The sequence below is a fragment of the Aedes albopictus genome, chromosome 2 (genome assembly GCF_035046485.1).
Source record: "Aedes albopictus strain Foshan chromosome 2, AalbF5, whole genome shotgun sequence".
In the NCBI taxonomy this organism is placed as follows: domain Eukaryota; kingdom Metazoa; phylum Arthropoda; class Insecta; order Diptera; family Culicidae; genus Aedes; species Aedes albopictus.
The window spans coordinates 445,378,056-445,398,952 of record NC_085137.1 but is presented as its reverse complement, the minus strand read 5'-3'; the positions used below and the strand labels follow the sequence as shown (position 1 = coordinate 445,398,952).

The following is a 20,897-nucleotide window of genomic DNA, read 5'->3' as shown; positions in this document are numbered from 1 at the left end:
TCTCCCCACAACGCCGAGGTCGACCCGTCCATGCCGGTCCCCTACCAGCTTCCGGTTGGACGGCGCCCCGACGGTTGCAGAGAGTAGCCCGCTGATTTTTTCTCCTACCGCTACAGATGTCCGACCTTGAGGGTCGATGTGGCTATTGGTGTGTTTCAAAATCCTTCCGCTGCTGAATCCGACCTTGAGGGTCGTTGTAAATCCTTCCGCTGCTGAGTCCGACCTTGAGGGTTGTTGTAGCCTTGAAGTCTTGGAGTTGGAGTTGGAGTTGGTTGATGGGTGGGCCTTACCACTCGGATCCCGGGAAGTCCGAGAGGTCCGAGGTGCCCAAGATGAAAATTTACGAAATGCCAGAATTTTGAAAACTAGTTGTCGGGGGTCGGGTACGTGAAGGTTAACAACTGCTGAAGAAATTAAAAATTAAATGCTGATGAATCTTTTGACCAAATAAAAGGGAAAATATTGACGAAATTAATGGAAATTTCTCTTGGTAGTCTTTTTTTTTTATTTATGGTGAAATTCTTTTGAAATTTGCAGATTTTACTGAACTTTTGTTTTTTTTTTGGATAAAACCTTCTTCATTGCCTGCCAAAAACTGAATATTTTAACATTTGAAGCATTTTGTACAGGCCCCTGACACGGCCTATATCAATGCATTGGGATCATGGTAGACAGGATGTCCTGGGCGCTAATAAATAGCGCCCACTGTCAAATGCGAAAACATCAACAATTTTTTGTTTAACGTTTATTTTGGTTCGTTGATCAGTTTTTGGAATCATTTTTTCCACCGCTTATGATCACAAAACACTTCAAACTCGCTTTAATATTAATGTACGGTAAGAGGAGCATGCGATTAGTTGAATAAAGCAACCTAACAAACACGCATTGTGAATGTGATTTCGTGTGTGGCTCACAACATCAAACAAAAGCTGCGTTTGTTGATTACACGCTAGTTTCAATTTGCACGAAAATGAGTATAAGGCAGTTAGATGTTGGCTACGATAAATTTCATTCATGCCAGGGGCCTGATTTTGTAAACCACGTGAATCAAATTTTTGTCAGCTCAAACTTCCATTAGTAGATTTTTTTTCATTCAACAACAAAATAAAATTTGCGTGTGGCGTAGCCTTGGGCAAAACATCTACTTCCAAAATGTCTTCGACACCAAAGTTCTCCGGAAAATGCATGAGCTCTTAAAATGGAAATCTGAATTACCTTGATAAAGGTCACCGTTAATAAAAAAAATCATACATCAGAAAATCGAATGCAGTAACTTGTACAGTGTTTTTGTAGTAATGTTGCAGCAACTGTTTTGTAATATTTATCAAAGTTTACTTTCACAAATTGTCTGCATCTGCCAAAAAGTTTATTAAATGATTGACTTCCCCGCTTCCTTTAAAATTCGTATACTCAAACAACAACTAGCAAAATATGTATTTAGGAATATTGTGGCAACCTTTTTTCCATTGACGTGTCTATTGAATCTGAACAATACGATTCATTCTTAGCCTTCTCTCTCTTCTGGATTTCTGTAACTAATAATGTTTGTTCAATACTGAACGACGTTGGAGTAGTTTGAGAGTCTCTCACAGCTACTCCTGATTTTTCATCTAGAAGTCAATTTATAAAAATACGACCTCACCAGGAAGCAATGTGTAGGATAACCTCAAACTTCGATTGGTTTTATAACAATACATAGTTAGTTAGTAATCGGTGGACATTATTTTAGAGAAAAAACATGCACCAAAAAATTTTCTAAGCCTATTCCATATGAACTTCTCTCTGAATCTCAAACCATGAATTATAAGCCATCGAAGGATGGATTTGCATTAGATTCCAAAAAAGTCTGTATTGAGTCCCTACCGGAACAGATTTAGGAGTATCCCGACATGGCCAGATCGATTGTTGGTCATCGGTATAGTGACTTTTGACTTCTGGATGAATATTCATGAACTTTATCTCGATGGACTGTGAAGTTGCAAAAAATTCTGCAAGTCTCATCTTTAGATCCCTACCAGATGCACCGGTTCCGAAGTATCCATTGTAGGTCGTTGATACAGTGCCTATTGACTTCTAAATGAAAAAAAAATAATAATAATCATTTTAGGCTGTCGGATAATGGAATTGCATCAAAATCAGAAATTGTCTTCTTTGGGTCTCTACTAGTACCTATTTCGGAATATTCAGAAGTGGTCAGATCCATATTTGGTCACCGGAACAGTAGGTACCAATTGCCTCCTTGACGAATAAGCTTTAATTTTGAGCCGTCGGACAGTGAAGTTGAAAGATATTATTCAAGTGTCTCCTTTGGCTACCTACTGCAACCGATTCCGAAGTATCCGGAAGTGATCAGATCCATTATTGGTTATCAGCACAGGTCATATAAGCTTCTGGATGAAAAATCATGAATTTTGAGCCATCAAATTCACCTAAGGCCACTTTTTAATTACTGCCAAGAGATTCTTCGAAAACTTTGAAATGCTATTACGTGTTAATACTTAATAGGAGAATTCGGATCAGAATTTACATTTCATGCAAAGTATAACTGAAATATGTTTATTCCACTGAATAACTATTACTCATATTGCTATTCTGGAAAAAAAATATTGCTGACTAATACACGACCATCTCTTTTCTCGCAGACATGCTTTCGCCATCCCGCACGCTTCCGCAATCCAGCTCGCAGCTGCAACCTGCCCCGCACCACCCGCAGTCTCAGCAACAGCAAAGACCCGCCAGCCGACGAAGTGCCTCGTCCGGGTCGGATCTGCTGCAAACGAAACTGCGCAAGCTACTCAACACCGCCGACAGCAAAGAGACAATAATTCCCTCGGATATGGCCCTCAATTCTAAATACGGCGGTCCGCAAACGCTGGAGACAACCTACATCAGCGGAGCCGGCATGTCCGGCAACGATTGTATCGGGTACATCCAGCCACCGAAGAATTACCAGCAGCAACTGACCGTACACCCGGAACAGCCGAGCGACGTTTCGGTGTTCTTCCCCAGTGCGTTCCTATCGCCTCAATCGCTGCCACCGCATGCGGCAGCGGATGATGATCTCTACCTGTACAGCGTTCACGATAGTCTGGTGCTCACGGATGACTACCGTGCTATAAGTCCACCGGCGGAATACGCCGAGAACAGTGCTTCACCGGAGAAGCACAATAGCAGTCATAGGTGAGTGGATATTGTACAGTTCAAAACAGCATTCTAGCTATCTAATAATAGACCCTATCGTTCTAGCCGCTACAACTACCAACGATCGTACTCGCATTCCCAAGCGGTAGCCCATCAGGACGAATCCGACTACTCGCCTACGCAGTCGTACAACATCAACAGCCACAAGTCACTTCCCGATCTGCACTCCCAAATCAGTCGTCATTCGCCGCACTCGGAAGCGCTGAGTTGCTGTAGTCGGGGCAACCGCTCCAATCGCTCCGGAAGCTCCTTCAATCGTGACTCTGGGGGTTCATCCGGACATTACACTCACCACAGTGAACCCTGCTGTAAGCAACAGCAACAGCAGCAGCAGCTACAACAACAACAACAGCAACAGAAAGAAGCCCTTATGATGGGCGGAGGAGCGGATTACCGCCGTGACAGCGGATCGTCCACGCAACATAGCGGTAACTCATACTACGCCTATGGAATTCCACCTCTGAGGTACGACTGCATCGAATGCCGCGCCAAGATTCGAGAGGAAGCAGACTGTCTGCTGAATTTCACTACCCCTGAAGTTCCGGAGGCCTTCCAGGACAACTACAGCGAAAAGCAGAAACAAAAGTACTACGATGAACCACGAGATCGCGGATCGGCATCTCGCAAGTACTACAAGAACCCCGGACCAATGTCGCCGCTGTCTCCGGTATCGCCACTGTCACCCCAGGATCAGCAACTGGATCTTAGCCCTCCTTTGGGGACGTTCAAGCGACAGAAATGCCTTCGGTTTAAGAATCGCGGCCGCCAGTCTGCCATCAGCAATCCGAACTCCCGCTGCGGAGATGGTCGTGGAAGCTCCGGTGGAGACGACGATCGCCGGCCGATACTGCGATCGAAGAGCGACATCAGCGATCGCTACTGGAACCGGCTTTCCGAGAGGAATGATCGCGACCGTGATCGAGAAAGAGAGCGAGAACAGCAGAAACTCTTGGAGAAGCAGCGATCGCGATCGGACAGTCTAACACAGCTGGAACATTTCTTCGACCGACTAGGCTTGAACGACGAAACCTACGAGCGATACATCGCTCCCAAAGGTCGCAAATCCCCTAATTACAAGTCCAGCTCGGGTAGTGACATCCATCGGTTATCGCCGGAGGATACGGGTGACTCGGACGAATCCAGTGCCGTGTTCTTCTCGGACGTGAGTACGATCGATTCCACCCGGCTGCCGGACAGTACGGAAACGACCAACGAACAACCGCCGAGTGGCGCCCCCGGCCAGCTGGCCGCAGCAGGTCAACTCAATAGTCTGAACAATCCGGCCCTGTACCGGCCCAGCGAACCGCCGTCGATAATCGAACGGAACGCTCGGATCATCAAGTGGCTGTGCAACTGCAAGAAGATGCAGCTAGCCTAAGGGTGGCTTACGGGGGACCAACTGCTGCCGACGGAATATAGTTACGGACATTCTTCAAAACCAGGACGCTTTAGAATGGTTTGAACGGAACTAGGACGGGAACTTACCTTAGGGACGAGAATCGCGAGCGGCGATCTGAAAGAAGAGAAAAGATCGATGGTCAGGTCGGTTACGTGACGATTAATCTCGAGTTGCGTCAAGGGAGGGAAGCAAGTTTACTTGAACTGGATAAAGTTAAAATTTCCAGGCTGAGCAAAACTTGTGTCACTTCTGATAGACTACATTTGGAAGTTTGTATTCGTGGATTGTACCATTCCACTCACTCACAACTCTCACGTTTTCAGTTTTTCATCTAAAACTAGTTTGTGTTTTATGTTTGATATAGTTTTGTTTAATGTTTAAAAACTCATTCAGGCGTTTACCATGTTTATTTACAATTTCAACGAGTTTTTTTTTTCAGTTAGTAACAAAACAAATGGACTTATCCACCGATGAACCGAATTCATTAAGCATGCAACAAAACAAATGGACTTATCCACCGATGAAACAAATTCATCGCAGTCCGAGAATTTTGACACTAGAGCGGGACCATAGACGAGTGCACCGATGAACTGAATTCATCGCGATCCGAGAATTTTGATACTAGAGCGGGCCGCTTTCAATCAGAAGTAAACGATTTCCAATCAGAATTGAACGGACCGCGATGAATTCAGTTCATCGGTGCACTCGTCTATTCCCAATCAGAATCGTCAAAATTCTCGGACCGCGATGGATTCGATTCATCGGTGGATAAGTCTATGCTAACCTGGTGAACTCAGAGATCATACGGATGAAATGAACCATTGCACGTGTTCAGTTCACTCGTTTGGCTTTGAACAGTGTGGTGTGGGTTATCGAAACCAGTCAAGCGTCGAAAGTGTGAAGATAGCGAACTCATGAAAAGGTTCATCCAATTCTGATTGGAAACGAGCCAGCTTTAGTGTCAAAATTCTCAGTCCGAGTGAATTCGCTTCATTGCACATTGGTCGGGCTCCATACAAAGGGGCGGCCAAAACTCTCGAAAAACGAAATTGATAATTTTAAACTTTATTTCACCTTATAACAAAGCTAATGTACTGTACTTTTATGATTCTTAATTAAAAGAATACCAGCTTTTGTATTTCAATGACATTTTCACTGCCAAAGTGGCCTAAGTCATAAAATTGAAAAATGAATTATTCGAAAATAGTAAAATAATAATATTTTGAGAATGGAATATATGTTTTAAGTTATCCAGCATATGAAAGCTTGTTATTGGACTGTTTGAATGCACGTATGGTGCAAAATTAATATGTCACAAAACTTTTCAAATTTTCATATATTGTACCTTAGAAATTTTGGGATTTTTTAAGTTAAAAAACGGTTCGTGTCGTCACGTGTCGCCGCAATTTCGAATAGTACATCTTAAACATCATGCTTAGAGCTGCCTAAAAACGTTTAAATATTTTGCAGAAATTTGCTGTTTTTCAATTTTGAGCTATTTAAAAAAGTCATGTTTTTTCATATATTTTGCGATATTTTTCCATTTTTTACTGAAATAAAATTTATCTTTCCACATTTTTCACACGTTCTGAACAAACTTGATTGGATTTGATCGAAAGATGATCATTTATTTAAATCCGAATTGATTTTCTAACAAAAAACGCAAAAATATGGGGTTCACTGTTTTTTACCGTTTTTGAAATTATTGAAATTACGTAATTTTTGAATACCCCTTTTTAGACACTAAAAACACTATATACCATATCTAGGCAACCTATAACTTCGATTAAACACATAAAAAGAGTTTTGGCCGAACTTTATCTTTTTCCGACCATTGTGCATTGGTATAGATAAGTCTATATATAGACACTGAGTAAACCATGAGTAACTATTACCATGACTGATGAGTTCCTTTCCAGAGTTGCCAAAATCGCATTTTGGTTTGAAGTTGAAGGGAATGGTCTATTAATATCCTAAGTTCAAACGTCAACTCGAGTTCAATAATGGTAAGCAGTGTGTAGCCCCCCGCTACGACTGGGTCGTGGGATTCAGACAAAAAGAAAAAGAAGGATTGATTCGGAACTCGTGGAACCAAACTTACGAAGTGAATTGACAAGTGATTAATAATACTAGCGCGTAGAGTGTTTCGCATAGCCAGTAGAGTCAGTAGGAATATTCAAATCGAACGTTAAATTGCTACCAACCAACCCCAGAAACAACAAAAAAAACTGTAATGCATGAAACCGCGTAGTCCGTAAATATGACCCCCATGTAGGTGTGACGACTAGAACAAGACTTGTAGAGAGCTATACACTATAAGACGAATCAAGAAATCAATACTAGCCCGCCCCGTTTTTTCAAGCAAATTATGTCAATCAAATTTCGAAGACTAATCAAACCCGAACATAGCGTTAATACAAAAACACGCATACACAAACAATAAGAAAGGAAACCAAAGAAAAAGCAGACAATTGAAAAGAAAATGGAAGAACTTGATTGGTCAGCGAGCAAGCAAAACAGAACAGAGAACGCAAACCATAAAAGAAAACAATTGATATAGTCCTGTAAGAAGACAACAGTCTAATCAAACTTAAAAACTTCCACCGTAGTGAACCCCGAAGTCGAATAGAATTTACTGGTGTTGTTTTTTTTACGAATGAATGAATTTTTAAAGTTTGTTGCAATTATTTTACCTGATCTCGTCCTCTTGTGAATGGTTTCTTTGGTTATATGGAAACGTTCTCAAAACAGATGATTCCAGTTAGATTGTTCTGATCGTTTTGTTAGGATGAATAATACGAACTTTTATTAAAATGACAAAAGGCAAATTTTGTACAAATGAATTGAGCTTCAGTTTGATGGGTCTTATAGGAAAAATGGAATATGTATTAGGCCTGTCCAGCTTTTCAAAAATGTTCTCTGATTCTCAAGTCCACCCCCATATTTTGATTGGCATCCTAAAAGAAGCAACTAGTCAAAATTTCAGCCAAATCCATTAAAATTAAGAGGTGCATCAAATCAATTTTGTGTTTTTCGACTATTTTTGAACTTCAAAAAATCATAACTACACTAAAACATGTCAAAACTTAATTCTTTCGGCAGAAATTGAAAGCTATACTTGTTTGCTACAACTTCTCCGAACAACGTGTGCCAATAAAATTGAAGGAAACATGTGTAATTATCACATTTGTAATCAGAAAAACCTTAAAAAGTTGATTTTTTGATAGATTTTGTTCTGGAATACTCTAACATACGTAATAAGTTGGATTTTTCAAAACGGCATCATATTCTCCAATGTTTTTTGGTTATTTGCTTCTTTTGCACCTATGCTGTAGGAGTTGAGCAAAAATTACTAAAATTCGTGAAAGCCAAATGTGGCCTAAAAACTAGCTTTTCGGGTGCAATCACGCTTTGGCGCGCAAAAAGTGGCATCGCGTCAGCACTGATATGATAGCCAACACATGTCATCGCGCTTGTTTGTTATCACCCGTGGTAGGTGGTAGCCAAGGCAAACTACAAGGAAGCAAAGCTACTACGTTCAGTACAATTTCGCGCCACAACGTGATTGCCTCCAAAAAGCTAGTTTTTAGGCCACATTTGACTTTCACGAATTTTAGTAATTTTTGCTCAACTCCTACAGCATTGGTGTCAAAGAAGCAAATAACCAAAAAACATTAGAGAATATGATGCCGTTTTGAAAAATCCAACTTATTAAGTATATTAGGGTGTTCCAGAACGAAATCTATCAAAAAATCCACTTTTTAAGGTTTTTCTAATTACAAATGTGATAATTACACATGTTTCCTTTAATTTTATTGGCACTCGTTGTTCGGAGAAGTTGTAGCAGACAAGTATAGCTTTCAATTTCTGCCGAAAGAATTAAGTTTTGACATGCTTTATAGTAGTTATGATTTTTTGAAGTTCAAAAATAGTCGAAAAACACAAAATTGATTTGATGCACCTCTTAATTTCAACGGATTTGGCTGAAATTTTGACCAGTTACTTCTTTTAGGATGCCAATCAAAATATGGGGGTGGACTTGAGAATCAGAGAACATTTTTGAAAAGGTGGACAGGCCTAATATGTATCTATGTCAATTGAATTCTGATCAAAATTCACTTTTGTTAGAAGATTCTCGCGTTGGGCAACGTTGGATGGAATGCCTTTACGATTGTACAAGTGTTCGTGCAAATAATTCATGATCATCCACTACAAGTCAATGGACGTGTTCACTCGTTTGAAATGTCATACTAGCCAACTCCTGTATTTGTCCATTCGATCATTGTTCATGTTAATGGACGATAAGTCTTCTGATTGGAAACGGTTCCGCTCCAGTGGCAAAATTCTCTGAACGAGTGAATTTTATTTATCGTTGAACAATTTTACTCGACAATTAGCTGTCACTTCATCCACTAAGACAGCTGGCAGACTGTACTGATTCATACATTGTAAAGAACTTGAGCAGGTTATAGGCCCAGTCCTAACGTCTCTGTATTAGGCACAGTGAACATATTGTATAACCCTTTGAATACCTTACTGATACTAGGTTGAATTTATATTGAGATTCTGGTCTATTTCATGAAACTACAGCAAAAAACAGTTACTGAGAGTTATTCAGAGATGTTCGAGGTTACTCAATATCTGCTTTCTAGGTAAAATCTTCCTGTCCGTGTGATAGAAACAAATAATCCAATGAAATAAGAAGTACGTTCCAATTCGAGAATCTTCAAACAAAAACGACTCAATTTAAAACATACATTTCACCCTTATGTACTTATAAAAGTTTATCCAAGAAAAGCCCACACACATTTTGGTACAACTATCGAAAACAAGTTAAAGCATAAATCATTTAATACTGACACACTTCAATGTTTCTAGGTAAATTAGAAATTTACTAACGAGAAAATCAAGCAAATAACGCAACGTTTGCAGAATATATGAGAATGATAAAAAACACACAATTTAAAAATACTATTTTCTAGTCTAATATATTGAATACTAAATCAAATAATTTATTGATGCAAGTATAATTACTACTACATAATAAAATGAAACGAATTAATCTTACTTAGCTATACATATATATTAGTGGAACGAGACGAAAACAGGAACAGAAATCTAAAACGCAGTGCTGTTGAAATAAATTGAAAAAAAAAACCGAAGCAAACAATATAACGTTCAATGAATAAAATATTTCTAAACAATCTTCACACTTATCTAATATACCACTACGCAATAGAACGGAATGCCATTTTATGTTTCCGACTGTTCACACAAACAAACGCAATGCATAAAGTATAACCGCGTCGAATGAATCTCACCACTACACGCGCATGCACTACAAAACACTACTCAAACGAATCGCATATAGCAATTGTCTTACACACTAAAAAGCAAAATAAACTAACTAATCAAACGAATTGAAATCAAAGCAGCGTGAAACTGAATCACACAAGATCAAAACAGAACAAATCAAAACCAAAAAAAACACAAGATCAAGCAGAAAATGGAATTTAAAATTGCAATAGAACCCCTGTAGTTGCGAGTCGGATACCGCTCTGGTTAGCGAATACACTAAACTAAACTGAAGTAACCAAAATGAGTAAAGTCCCCCCATGGTAGCAAAACAATAGTTACATTCATACACAAGCAGAAAAACACTAATTTAATCAAACAATTACAAGTGTTGCCACAACCCAATACAAGTAATGCTGCTACAGTAAAACGGAATCAAATCAAACGGAAATCAACGGATTGTGACAACTAGGGTAAAAGCCCCCTTATTCGGCCTAGTACCTATATTCATCTCATTTTGTCTCAAAGACTAGAGATGTGCGCCGTCGAGATTTATTACTTCACGCCGCCGGATGTTTTGATTTTCTAGCACGCCGCCAGCTTAAAACTCATCACGCCGCCGAACTTAGAATTTCCCCAATAATCTTCAGAAAATAATCGATTTAAGTTTAAACGCTCCCAAAATGAATGCATGTCATTCATTGCCGAATAAACAAAATATTTCGTTCAATGATCCTATTGAGATTTTAGTTACTTTTTAGACACTTAGGGTATGGGACCATTTGGGCAGGAGCACCTATTTTGGGCACTTGCTGATATAACTCAGTCAATTTTGAACCGTTTGACTTGATTTTTGAAACAGGATCAGATACGCACAGTATCTAACCAAGTTTAAAAATTGAAGTCAATCGGTTTGAAATTGACTGAGTTATTTCTGCAAGTGCCCAAAATAGGTGCTCCTGCCCAAATGGTCCCAGACCCTATATATCATCATATAAAAATCCTAGCAAATATCATATTCTTCAAACAAGGTGTATAAAGCATGCAATGACAGCATGCATGCTTTTCCCCGCGTGACGTCATAACGACGTTCGTTTATAATTGAGGGGGTTAGAAGCAAAGGGGTGTAAGTGACAAAAACCCACTTTCGAGTAAATGAGGTTTAAAACTTTTCGTCAATTTTTCATTTACATACAAAATGTGAGGAATTTCAAAATCAACCCAATTTTCTCCGATTTATTATAAGTTTTTTTAATCATCGTAAAAATAATCTTAAAAAAGTTCCTGAAAGCTTGAAATCTGAAGAATTCAGGTCCTAATAATTCTATTCATGCCATAACTTAAGAATTATTTAGGCAGCATCCATTTATTACGTAACGCTAAAATTGATATTTCATTTGCTCATCCTTATAAACACCCTTTAGCCGCCGTTGCAATACAGTAATGTTCCGATTTTATCACGCCCTTCGTGTTTCAGTCCTTTATTTTTCATTAATTTGCTGTTACATTTGAGAGCAAGTGCTTCCCCTCTTCTTCAAGATGAATGTTGAAGGCGCGTTTTACGACGATAAAAATATTTTAAATACGAATAGATTTTATAAAATATTTAAAAGCAGTTTTGAAAAGGGGCGTGATAAAATCGGAACAATACTGTAGTTACCGTCATTATTAAATATTCTTATGCTTCATATTGGTTCTGAGTAGCTTTCCCTTAATTTATGCAGGTCATAAAAAAGGTGCATAAATTAAAAAGTGCATAAATATAACATGCATAAATTGAGGTTTTAGTGTATTTACATTCTCATATGCAAAGTATAGTTTGTTAAAATGTTTCGCTATATGAGATGTAAAAGAGCGAAATATTGAAATCTCATTTTTAACGCCGCCGCCGCCGACGACCAAAAATGATGTTTTAACCGCGGCGCACATCTCTGCCGAAGCACCAAAGCAAGCATCACAGCGGTGCCAGACATCAAGAAACAAGTAGTTAATTGAATGAAATTTGGTCACTACAAATACGACGTTTTTTTCAATCAGAATATGGTCGTTTCTTGGTTTAACATCTTGGTAATCGAACTTCTACGCAAATCGATCAATAATTTCACTTTCCAACGCCATTTCTTTCAAAATATTTGATTTGGTTTTCATCTAAACATGCTGCTACCGCTCAAGCTTTACGAACTATCATCCAGTTCGGCAGCACTGATTTGCCAATCAGCTGTGAATGTATGCGAGTGCAAAACGTGGGGAGCGGGCATAGACGATTCGTCGCGCCGCACATTGTTGTGACTTCTCCTTTGCGAGAGAGAAAAACAATCACAATGAAACTGTCACCTGCTGGGGAAAGGGAGTGCGTTAGTGGGTGAGTGCAGAATGCTCTACGATGAGAAAATGTGAGAGTGGTTGTGGATTTGCTGTAAATACTGTTGAGATGAAAAAGGGGCCACCCGGTGGACCGCGATGAGATGAAAATTTTACGGTGTGCTGAAGATAGGTGCGAGTGGCTCGCGATTTGTGATCGCAATTAAATCAAATATTGAAGATAAATCCCACTCTAGTGCATCGTAGGATCAACAGTGGACGTGAGCACGTGTGTTAAAGGTTTGTATCATTAAGTTTGAAGCGTATACATTGCGCTGTGAGTGATTTTTCATGTTGCACATCCTTAATGAGACTAAGATAGGCACAAATACCCTAGGCGTATAAAACTTACACAAAACCATAACGTTCCAGTATCACACACACAAACACTCACCCACAAGTATGAAGATTATAGGAAAACAAAAATCAATAAAAATGAACAAGTAATGACAATGAGACGATTGGTGTTTGATATTTATTTTGTGATATCCGAAATAACCTTCCTGTGAAGTTGGACAATCTCATAATATCCAGTTGAGACGTAACCAAATGCTAGAAAAAATATAAATAGGAAACCGAGCCACTTGTGCAGTGGCAGGTATTGTGGGCACTTTTTCGCTATATAACTCAGTCATTCAAACCAATTGACTTAAAAAACTGTACACGACTAGATATTGGTTCAAAATTGGCTGAGTTTAGCCGAAAAGTGCCCAAAATAGAAGCTCTACCGAGATGGTTCCACTTCCGTAAGATATGTTAGAGTTTGTTATCTGTAAGAATTCTAGATGCCCAGGAAATCTCGAAATCCTTCAAATGAAATGAACACGGAATGTATGAGAACGCGAAGCGATGGAAGAACTGTACCGCGCTAAGGATACAAGAAAGATCTACGAGAAACTGAACCGCTCGCGCAGAGGCTTTGTGTCACAAGCCGACATGTGCCGAGATAATCACGGGAATATTCTCACGAGCGAGTGTGAGGTGGTCGAGAAGGGGCGGCAGCATTACGATGAGCACCTCAATGGGGACGTTGCAAGTACCGAAGGTGGCGTGGTAACAGATCTAGGAGTATGTGCACAGGACGAAAGACTTCTAGCCCCTAACCTCCAAGAGATTGAAGAGGAGGTTAGCCGGTTAAAAAAACAACAATGCCGCTGGAGCAGATCAACTACCAAGCGAGCTACTAAAACACGATGGAGAAGCACTGGTGAGACCACTACACTGGGTCATTACCAAGATTTGGGAGGAGGAAATATTACCGGAGGAGTGGATGGAAGGTATCGTGTGTCCCATCTACAAAAAAGGCGACAAGTTGGATTGCGGGAACTATCGCGCGATCACACTACTGAGCGCTGCCTACAAGGTACTCTCTCAAATTTTATGCCGTCGTCTATCACCGATTGCAAGAGACTTCGTGGGGCAATATCAGGCTGGATTCATGGCTGAACGCGCTACAACGGACCATCGCCATCCGCCAGGTGTTGCAGAAATACCGCGAATACAACGTGCCCACACATCACTTGTTCATCGATTTCAAATCGGCGTATGATACAATCGATCGAGAACAGCTATGGCAGATTATGCACGAATACGGATTCCCGGATAAACTGATACGATTGATCAAGGTGACGATGGATCGAGTGATGTGCGTAGTTCGAGTTCTCAGGTGTGCCTTCGAATCTCGCGGAAGGTTACAGCATGGTGATGGTCTTTCGTGCTTGCTGTTCAACATTGCGTTAGAAGGTGTAATAAGGAGAGCGGGGATAAACACGAGTGGGACGATTTTCACGAAGTCCGTTCAGCTGCTTGGTTTCGCTGATGATATTGATATTATAGTTCGTAAATTTGAGACGATGGCGGAAACGTACATCCGAGTAAAGAGTGAAGCCAGGCGAATCGGATTAATGTGTCGAAGACAAGGTACATGATGGCAAAGGGCTCCAGGCAGGAATCACCGCACCCGCCACCCCGAATTTATATCGACGGTGATGAAATCGAGGCGGTTGAAGAATTCGTGTACTTGGGCTCACTGATGATCGCAGACAACGACACCAGCAGATAAATTCAGAGGCGCATTGTGGTAGGAAATCTTGGAAATCGTGCTTACTTTGGACTCCGCAGTACTTTACGATCTAATTAAGTTCGCCGTCCGCAACACGCTGATTACAGCGGCAGTCTCCTATGGACCTCTACGTGCAGAGGACCAACGCGACCTTGGAGTTTTCGAACGGAAGGTGTTGCGTACCATCTACGGCGGAGTGCAGATGGAAGACGGGACTTGGAGAAGGCGAATGAACCACGAGCTGCATCAGCTGCTGGGAGAACCAACCATCGTCCATACCGCGAAAATCGGGAGGCTACGTTGGGCGGGTCACGTCATCAGGATGTCGGATAGCAACCCGACTAAAATGGTTCTCGAGAGTCATCCGACCGGTACAAGACGACGTGGAGCGCAGCGAGCTAGGTGGCTCGACCAAGTGGAGGACGATCTGCGGACCCTACGCAGAGTGCGGAACTGGAGACAAACAGCCATGGACCGAGTGGAATGGAGACGGCTATGTACTATGTACAGCAGAGGCCGCCCCGGCCTTAGCCTGATCGCCCCCTATCGAATAATACCAACCAGAGGCACGTTCTCCTCCATCTGGGAAATATGTGTCATTTGCCCCATGGAGTAATCCTCGCAGGAAACCCGTAAATATTACCGGGAGGAATCCAGTATCTGGAGTAACCCCGGAGAAATTCTAGGAGGAACTCCAAGTGAAATTCATGGAGGAATCCCGAGATAAATTCCAGGAGGAATGCTGAAAAGATCCCCTGATGGAATCCCGAGAAAAATCGAACAGAAATCCCGGGAGCAATCTATGAAAGAATCCCGAAATAACCACTGAAACAATTTCAAGAGAAGTTTCTAAGAGCATCCTGGAGAAATCCCAGAAGAAACCTAGGAAGGAAAGTTCTCGATTAAGGAACCTTGAAAGGATTCCTGGAGAAAGTATTTTTAAAATCTCAGAAGAATCTCGGTAGAAATCCTGGAAAGAATCTCGAGTGAAATCCCTACAGAAAATCCGTGAAGAATCAATAAAGAACTCAGGGGAGAAATTTCGGAAGAAATACCTGAAAAAATTCCGGAAGGAATTCATGAAGAAATGGCTGCCTAAAGGAATCCCGACAAAAATCCCTGGAAAATCCCAGGAAACGTTTTCAATATCCTTTGAAAAGGTCTTGGAAGAACTTTCGACAGTCATTACCGCACGTCGAAGTCGAACGCCACGGCTAAACATCGAGCGGCTGCGGAACGTAGAAGTGGCTCAAGACTAAGCGCAGCAGTTAACAATGGCCCTACCAACAGAACAGCAGCTTGACGCAACTACACTTGAAGATGCCATGCCGTGAATGACCGAGTCGGATGGAGACGACTCCTACATACAGCAGGGGATACTCAGGCCTTAGTCTGACCGGTACGGTACGGTAGATAAGGCGTCGAAGAACCCATGAAGGAATTCAAGCAGAAAACCCTAGGGAAATCATTGAAAGCATCTCTGGAGGAATCCCAGGAAAAAGTAATGTACCAATCCTTGAGAAAAATTCCTCCAGGGAAATGAAAAAATCTCGGAAGAAATGCCAGGAGAAACACCAGACAGAATGCCGAGAGGAATCAGAAGAATCCTGGATGGAATCCCTGGAGGAAACATTGACGGAAACTCAGGAGAAATTTCTTAAGAAATCCCGGGAGAAATCCCTAAAGAAGAAATCTCTGAAGGAATCCCTAAAAATGTCCAGCAGGAATTCCTAAATGAATCTCGGTATGAAAACCAGAAAAAAATACCGGAAAATATCAATAAAGACATCCATTAAAAATAGGCGTAAAGAATCCTGATGGGAGAAATCTCTAAATTAATCTTGGGAGCAGTGAATCAAAATTCAACCATCGCGCAACAATAATGACAATGTCGCAACCTGTATTTGTTGCGACAACCAAACCCATGCGACATAAGTTTGTCCCAACTTGAAAATAATGGGATTAACATCGTACACCACGAGTTCAGAGATTTTTAAGCCTTGCATTGCGATTTTTGAACGGTAACTTCGAGTCAATAAACACTGCAACTCTGGTGAAGCTCTATCATCAAACAGTTTCGACTTTGGGTTAGCAATAATTGATTATTCACGAGTTGAAAAGTGCGCAACAAAATCAGCTTCCGTTTTGTCTGCAACAAAAAATTTCGAGATCATGTCATTATCTGTTACCAGTAGGGATAAAGAGTAATCGTCGCACCTTCTTTGTTGCTTGTTTTGTGCCTCTTTTGTCTGACAATTCTCTTCTTGGGAGGAATCCTTAAAAGAAATCACGTAAAATAACTGACGCATTTAAGGGAGGTGTCACTAGAGGTATCCGAGAGGAATCGGGAAAAATCTCTCAAGGAAACCGTGGAGAAAATAATGAAGAAATCCAAGGAAAAATCAATGAAGGCATCCCAGCAGAAATAAGTAAAGGAATTTTTGGAGAGAACCAAGGAATAATCCTGGAGGAATCTCTGATGCTGTTTCGAGATAAGGACTGTTCATTTTATAAAGAGGACACCTTATTTGTGTGATATCTTTTTTATTTTTCAATAAAATCATGATCGTTTTTTTTGCATAAATTTCTATAGCTATTCTACAGTGTAGGAAAAATATAACATTATACAAATTGTCCTTAGTTATGGAACTGAAGCGGTTTTCGTTAAAACTCAATAAAACCCCATTTCTCAAAATTGTACACAACTTTCCACATACATAACATTAAAATTTTCATGAACTTTTCAATGTGTTGGGATCTGATACTATTCTTCTAAAGGTAGAGTGTAATAGTTGGTCAGTAATAATGCACCAAGGATTATACAACTTGATATAGTGGGTTGCCTTGTTATCAATGAAATTGATAAAAAATACTTATTTTAGTCCAGTGATGCAATAACACTACGGAATCAGTTCAAAATTTGTCCAGTATAGAAGAGAATCGCATTCTAAATGATACCGAAGAAAAATATGCTTTAAAGTACATTCCTCATCATAAATTTAATACTGAATGATGGCCATAATGAAAAATTGCATACTTTTTGCTCCATAAATGCAAGTTTTTGATTCTAGAGAAGCTTATTATTAATTATTTTCAGCAAGGTCTGACCCTATGTGATTATATACCTTATTTGAAAATAACTTCATGCTAATTATTATTTTCGACATCATTGTTACGTTGTATTTGCAATAGAGTACATCTTTATTTAGAAGAACCTTCATAGAACGAAGCGGTTTTATCTCCGGTAACTGCCATGAAGCACAGTAACCAAGCCAACAATGCTATCAAGAAGCGGTTTTCTGCATTTGAAATTGCATTATTAGTACTTTCGACTAGATCCATTGAAAACATTCAAAATTTAATATTTTTATACATTTTTGTTTAACAAATAATTTTTTTCTGAAAATCGAGTCCAATTTATAACTTTAATATCTCAACAACCATTATTCCGATTAGGTTTATATTTTGCCAGAATATGTATCACTCAAACTGCTGCAGCATGGCAAACACTTTTTTGCAATTAAAAACGATACACCGATGTTTTACAGAAATTTATGTTTATCTTTAGTTTTTGGGAATTGAAAAATTGATCTCTCGAAACACTTTGCCACATTTTTATGAAGTTCAATAATTTTAAACCAATTTATTTATGGTTATTATCTGCTAATATAATGTACTGAACAACTAACCAAGGTTGCTCAAATTTAAACTACGCGTTTTCTTTTTATAGCATTGCAAAGTTGTCCTCTTTATAAAATGAACAGTCCTTAATCCATGAAAGAATTCCACTAGGAATCCTAAAGGGATCCTGGGTGACTCAGTGATGGAATCCCGGGAAGAATCTGATGGAATGTCGGTAACTGTTACTGAAGGAATCCTGGGTAAATTCCTAAAGAAACCCCAGAAAAGATCAATGAATGACAGGATCCCGGGTGAAATTGCAGAAGGAATCGCGGATGCAAAAAGAAATCCAAAAAGTAACCTCGAGAGAGATCATTTGAAAATCCCTGGAGGAATCTGTGAAGAAATCCAGGGAGGAAACCCGGATGGAATTCCTGGATGAATCTTTAGCGGAAATTTAGGAAAAAAAATCCTAAGAAATCCCGGGAAAAATCACCAAGGGAATTATATAATAAATAAATGAAGGAATCCCTGAAAATATGCAGGAGGATTTCCTAAATGAATCTCGGGAGGAATACCTTAAAAATGCCGGAAGGAGAACCAGGAGAAATCCCTAAAGGATTGGAAAATAATGACGAAATGGTCGATTCCAGGAGAAATCTCCAAATTAATCCTGGGAGAAATTCCTAAAGAAACCACGTGAAATAAAAGACGAAGTTTAGGAAGATATCAATAAAGGATATTGGGAAGAAATCCCCGAAGGAATCCCGGAAAAATACAATGAAAACCATGAAGGAATCACTCATGTAATCTCGGGAAAAATCAGTGAAAAATTCCAGGAGAAATCAGAAAATGAATCAAGAGAGGAATCAAATAAGAAATCTCTGATGGATTACCGGAAAATATCCCGGAAGTAAGCCCGGGAGGAATCAATGAATGAATCCGAGGAGAAATTCCTGAAGGAAGCCTATGACAATTTTTTTGTATGGACCATAACGCTCGGTCATACTCCCCCTCCCCCTAGGGCGTAACGTAATTTCTGGATGACGCCTAAATGAATCCCGTGAGAAATAAAAGAGTCTCGGGTAGAATCTCTAGGAGGATACCGAAAAAAAAACCGGAAACAAACACCTGACGGTATGCGAGGAGGCATCCCTGAAAGGATTCTGGAGGAACCCCTGAATAAATTCCTGGAGGAATTTCTAGAACAATCTTTAGAAGAATAAATGGAGGGATCCCATGAGGAATCCTGAGTATCCACTACAGAAATTTATGTTGCTACAGTGGAGGTTCTTATCCTCCTGAGGATTTCTTCAGCAATTCCTTTCAAGATTCCAGAAGCAACTCTAGGAGAAATCCCAGGAGAAAGTTATTGAAGGATCCCAGAACTGCTTGAGAAAAAAAGAAGGAATTTATTGATGAATATGTGAAGAAATATTTCTTGGAATTTCTTAAAAAAAAACTTTAAATACAAAAAAACATATTTAAAAAATTCCAAAAGTTTAAGTTCAATTATTTAAATAGTTTGAGATTTTTAATGGAGTCACTTCGGAGGTTTATTACGAAAGTATTGCTTGAAGAAATAGATTAGGAAGGAGTCCCTACTTTACTATTACTTATTGACACCCTGTTTTCTAACAGGTAGCTACACCCCGTTTTTACAAATCTGTACCTACAATTTTGTACCTACATTTTTATACCTACACTTTTACCCACACACGTACCTACACATACACTCCTAGTATAAATACCACAACGAATGCGAGGTTTTCTTCAGTCGAGCACTTGACACTGAAGAAGTCTGTAAGTCACAGACGAAATAGGCCTATCTGTCCGAAGATAAGCACAGTAGTAGAATTAAAAGGAATTTGCTCGTCCTTTCTAGTTTTTCTTTAAAAGAGTTATTCATTTTTTATTTTCTTTTGCAAAAGTGAAGTATTAGTGAAGTGTTTTTAAATTAAACTAGAGTCTGAAGGAGTCCCTAGTTTTTTTTAGAAACTTCCTGTTGTTGCCATGCTGCAACCGTGCAGATCCTTCTGAGATGGCTCAAATTTCTTTCTGGTATTCCTAATGAAGTTCTTTCTATTTCTTAGAATGAGATATTTCGGGCATCCCTTCAGAAAATTTTCTAGTATTTTTTCAGAAGTTTCTGCTAGAGAAATCACAGAAGGAACTCCTTGAAAGTAATTCTTGAGGAATCTTTGAAGAAATATTTCCTAAAATTCTTACAAAATCTCAGAATTTAAAAACATATTTAAAAAATTCCAAAAATTCAAGTTATATTATTTGAAACTTTTCAATAAAAACTCCTGCGATTGTTCTGGAGTTACTTCAAGGGTTTGTCTTTCTTGAAGAAAATAAGTAAAAAGAAATCGCTGATTTTTTTTTGCCGAAACTTCCTGCTATAATTTCTTCCACAGTTCTTCGCGGCTTTTTTTTTCTGGGTTTCCCTTCGAGATGTCTCCCGAATTTTCAACTATGTTCTTTTCATACTTTCTCGTAGATTTTATGAAAGGATTTTTTTTTTCGGAAAATTCCTCCATAGTTCTTTGTCAAATATACCTAGCTTTCTATCTGCGGATTTCTACTATTTCCTTCCGAGATTACTCTCGGAGCGTTTGCAGTTCCACCAAGGATTTTTATTGATGTTTCTGCTATATTCTCTGCAATACCTCCTGTGAATGGAGTTCCGAAAGTATTCCTCTAAAGCATTTTGACATTCCAGGAGAAATTCTGGAAGAATTCCCAGAATACAGAAATAATATGAAAATGATAAACTGCTAGAGAAATCGTAGGAGAAATCCCAAGGAACTTCACTAGAAATCATGGAACTTCTAACATAAATTTTCAAAAACAATACCGCCGAAACTTCTCGCAATTTATTGTCGAGTTTTCTTGAGCATTTCTTTCGAGGTTTTACCCGCAATTCCTTCCGCGATTTTATCTGAAATTACCCCC

General features: G+C 39.6%; 1 protein-coding gene and 1 long non-coding RNA gene across 3 annotated transcripts in view; both read left to right on the top strand.

Annotated features, from left to right (window-relative positions):
• Window positions 1-12,714, top strand: part of LOC134288576 (uncharacterized) — a 134,904-nt gene extending 122,190 nt beyond the window's left edge. The window contains exon 2 of the long non-coding RNA XR_009998031.1: window positions 9,066-12,714. This is a non-coding gene — a long non-coding RNA (uncharacterized LOC134288576). The remainder of the gene's footprint in view (window positions 1-9,065) is intronic.
• Window positions 2,626-9,842, top strand: LOC109409981 (uncharacterized). Of its 2 annotated transcripts, none has more exons than XM_062853824.1 (2): window positions 2,626-3,180; window positions 3,247-9,842. In XM_062853824.1, the coding sequence occupies exons 1-2, from the start codon at window positions 2,645-2,647 to the stop codon at window positions 4,577-4,579; spliced, it is 1,869 nt and encodes a 622-aa protein (XP_062709808.1). In that variant the 5' UTR covers window positions 2,626-2,644; the 3' UTR covers window positions 4,580-9,842. The 2 variants fall into 2 exon arrangements, with proteins under 2 accessions (XP_062709808.1, XP_062709807.1); XM_062853823.1 differs by having other exon boundaries at window positions 3,232-9,842.
• Window positions 12,715-20,897: the final 8,183 nt, after the last annotated feature.

Bases quoted from the DNA above. Each gene is read 5' to 3' on its own strand.
- LOC109409981 (XM_062853823.1), top strand. From the start codon at position 2,645: ATGCTTTCGCCATCCCGCACGCTTCCGCAATCCAGCTCGCAGCTGCAA. The intron at 3,181-3,231 runs GTGAGTGGATAT...ATCTAATAATAG, and splicing joins AAGCACAATAGCAGTCATAG to ACCCTATCGTTCTAGCCGCT.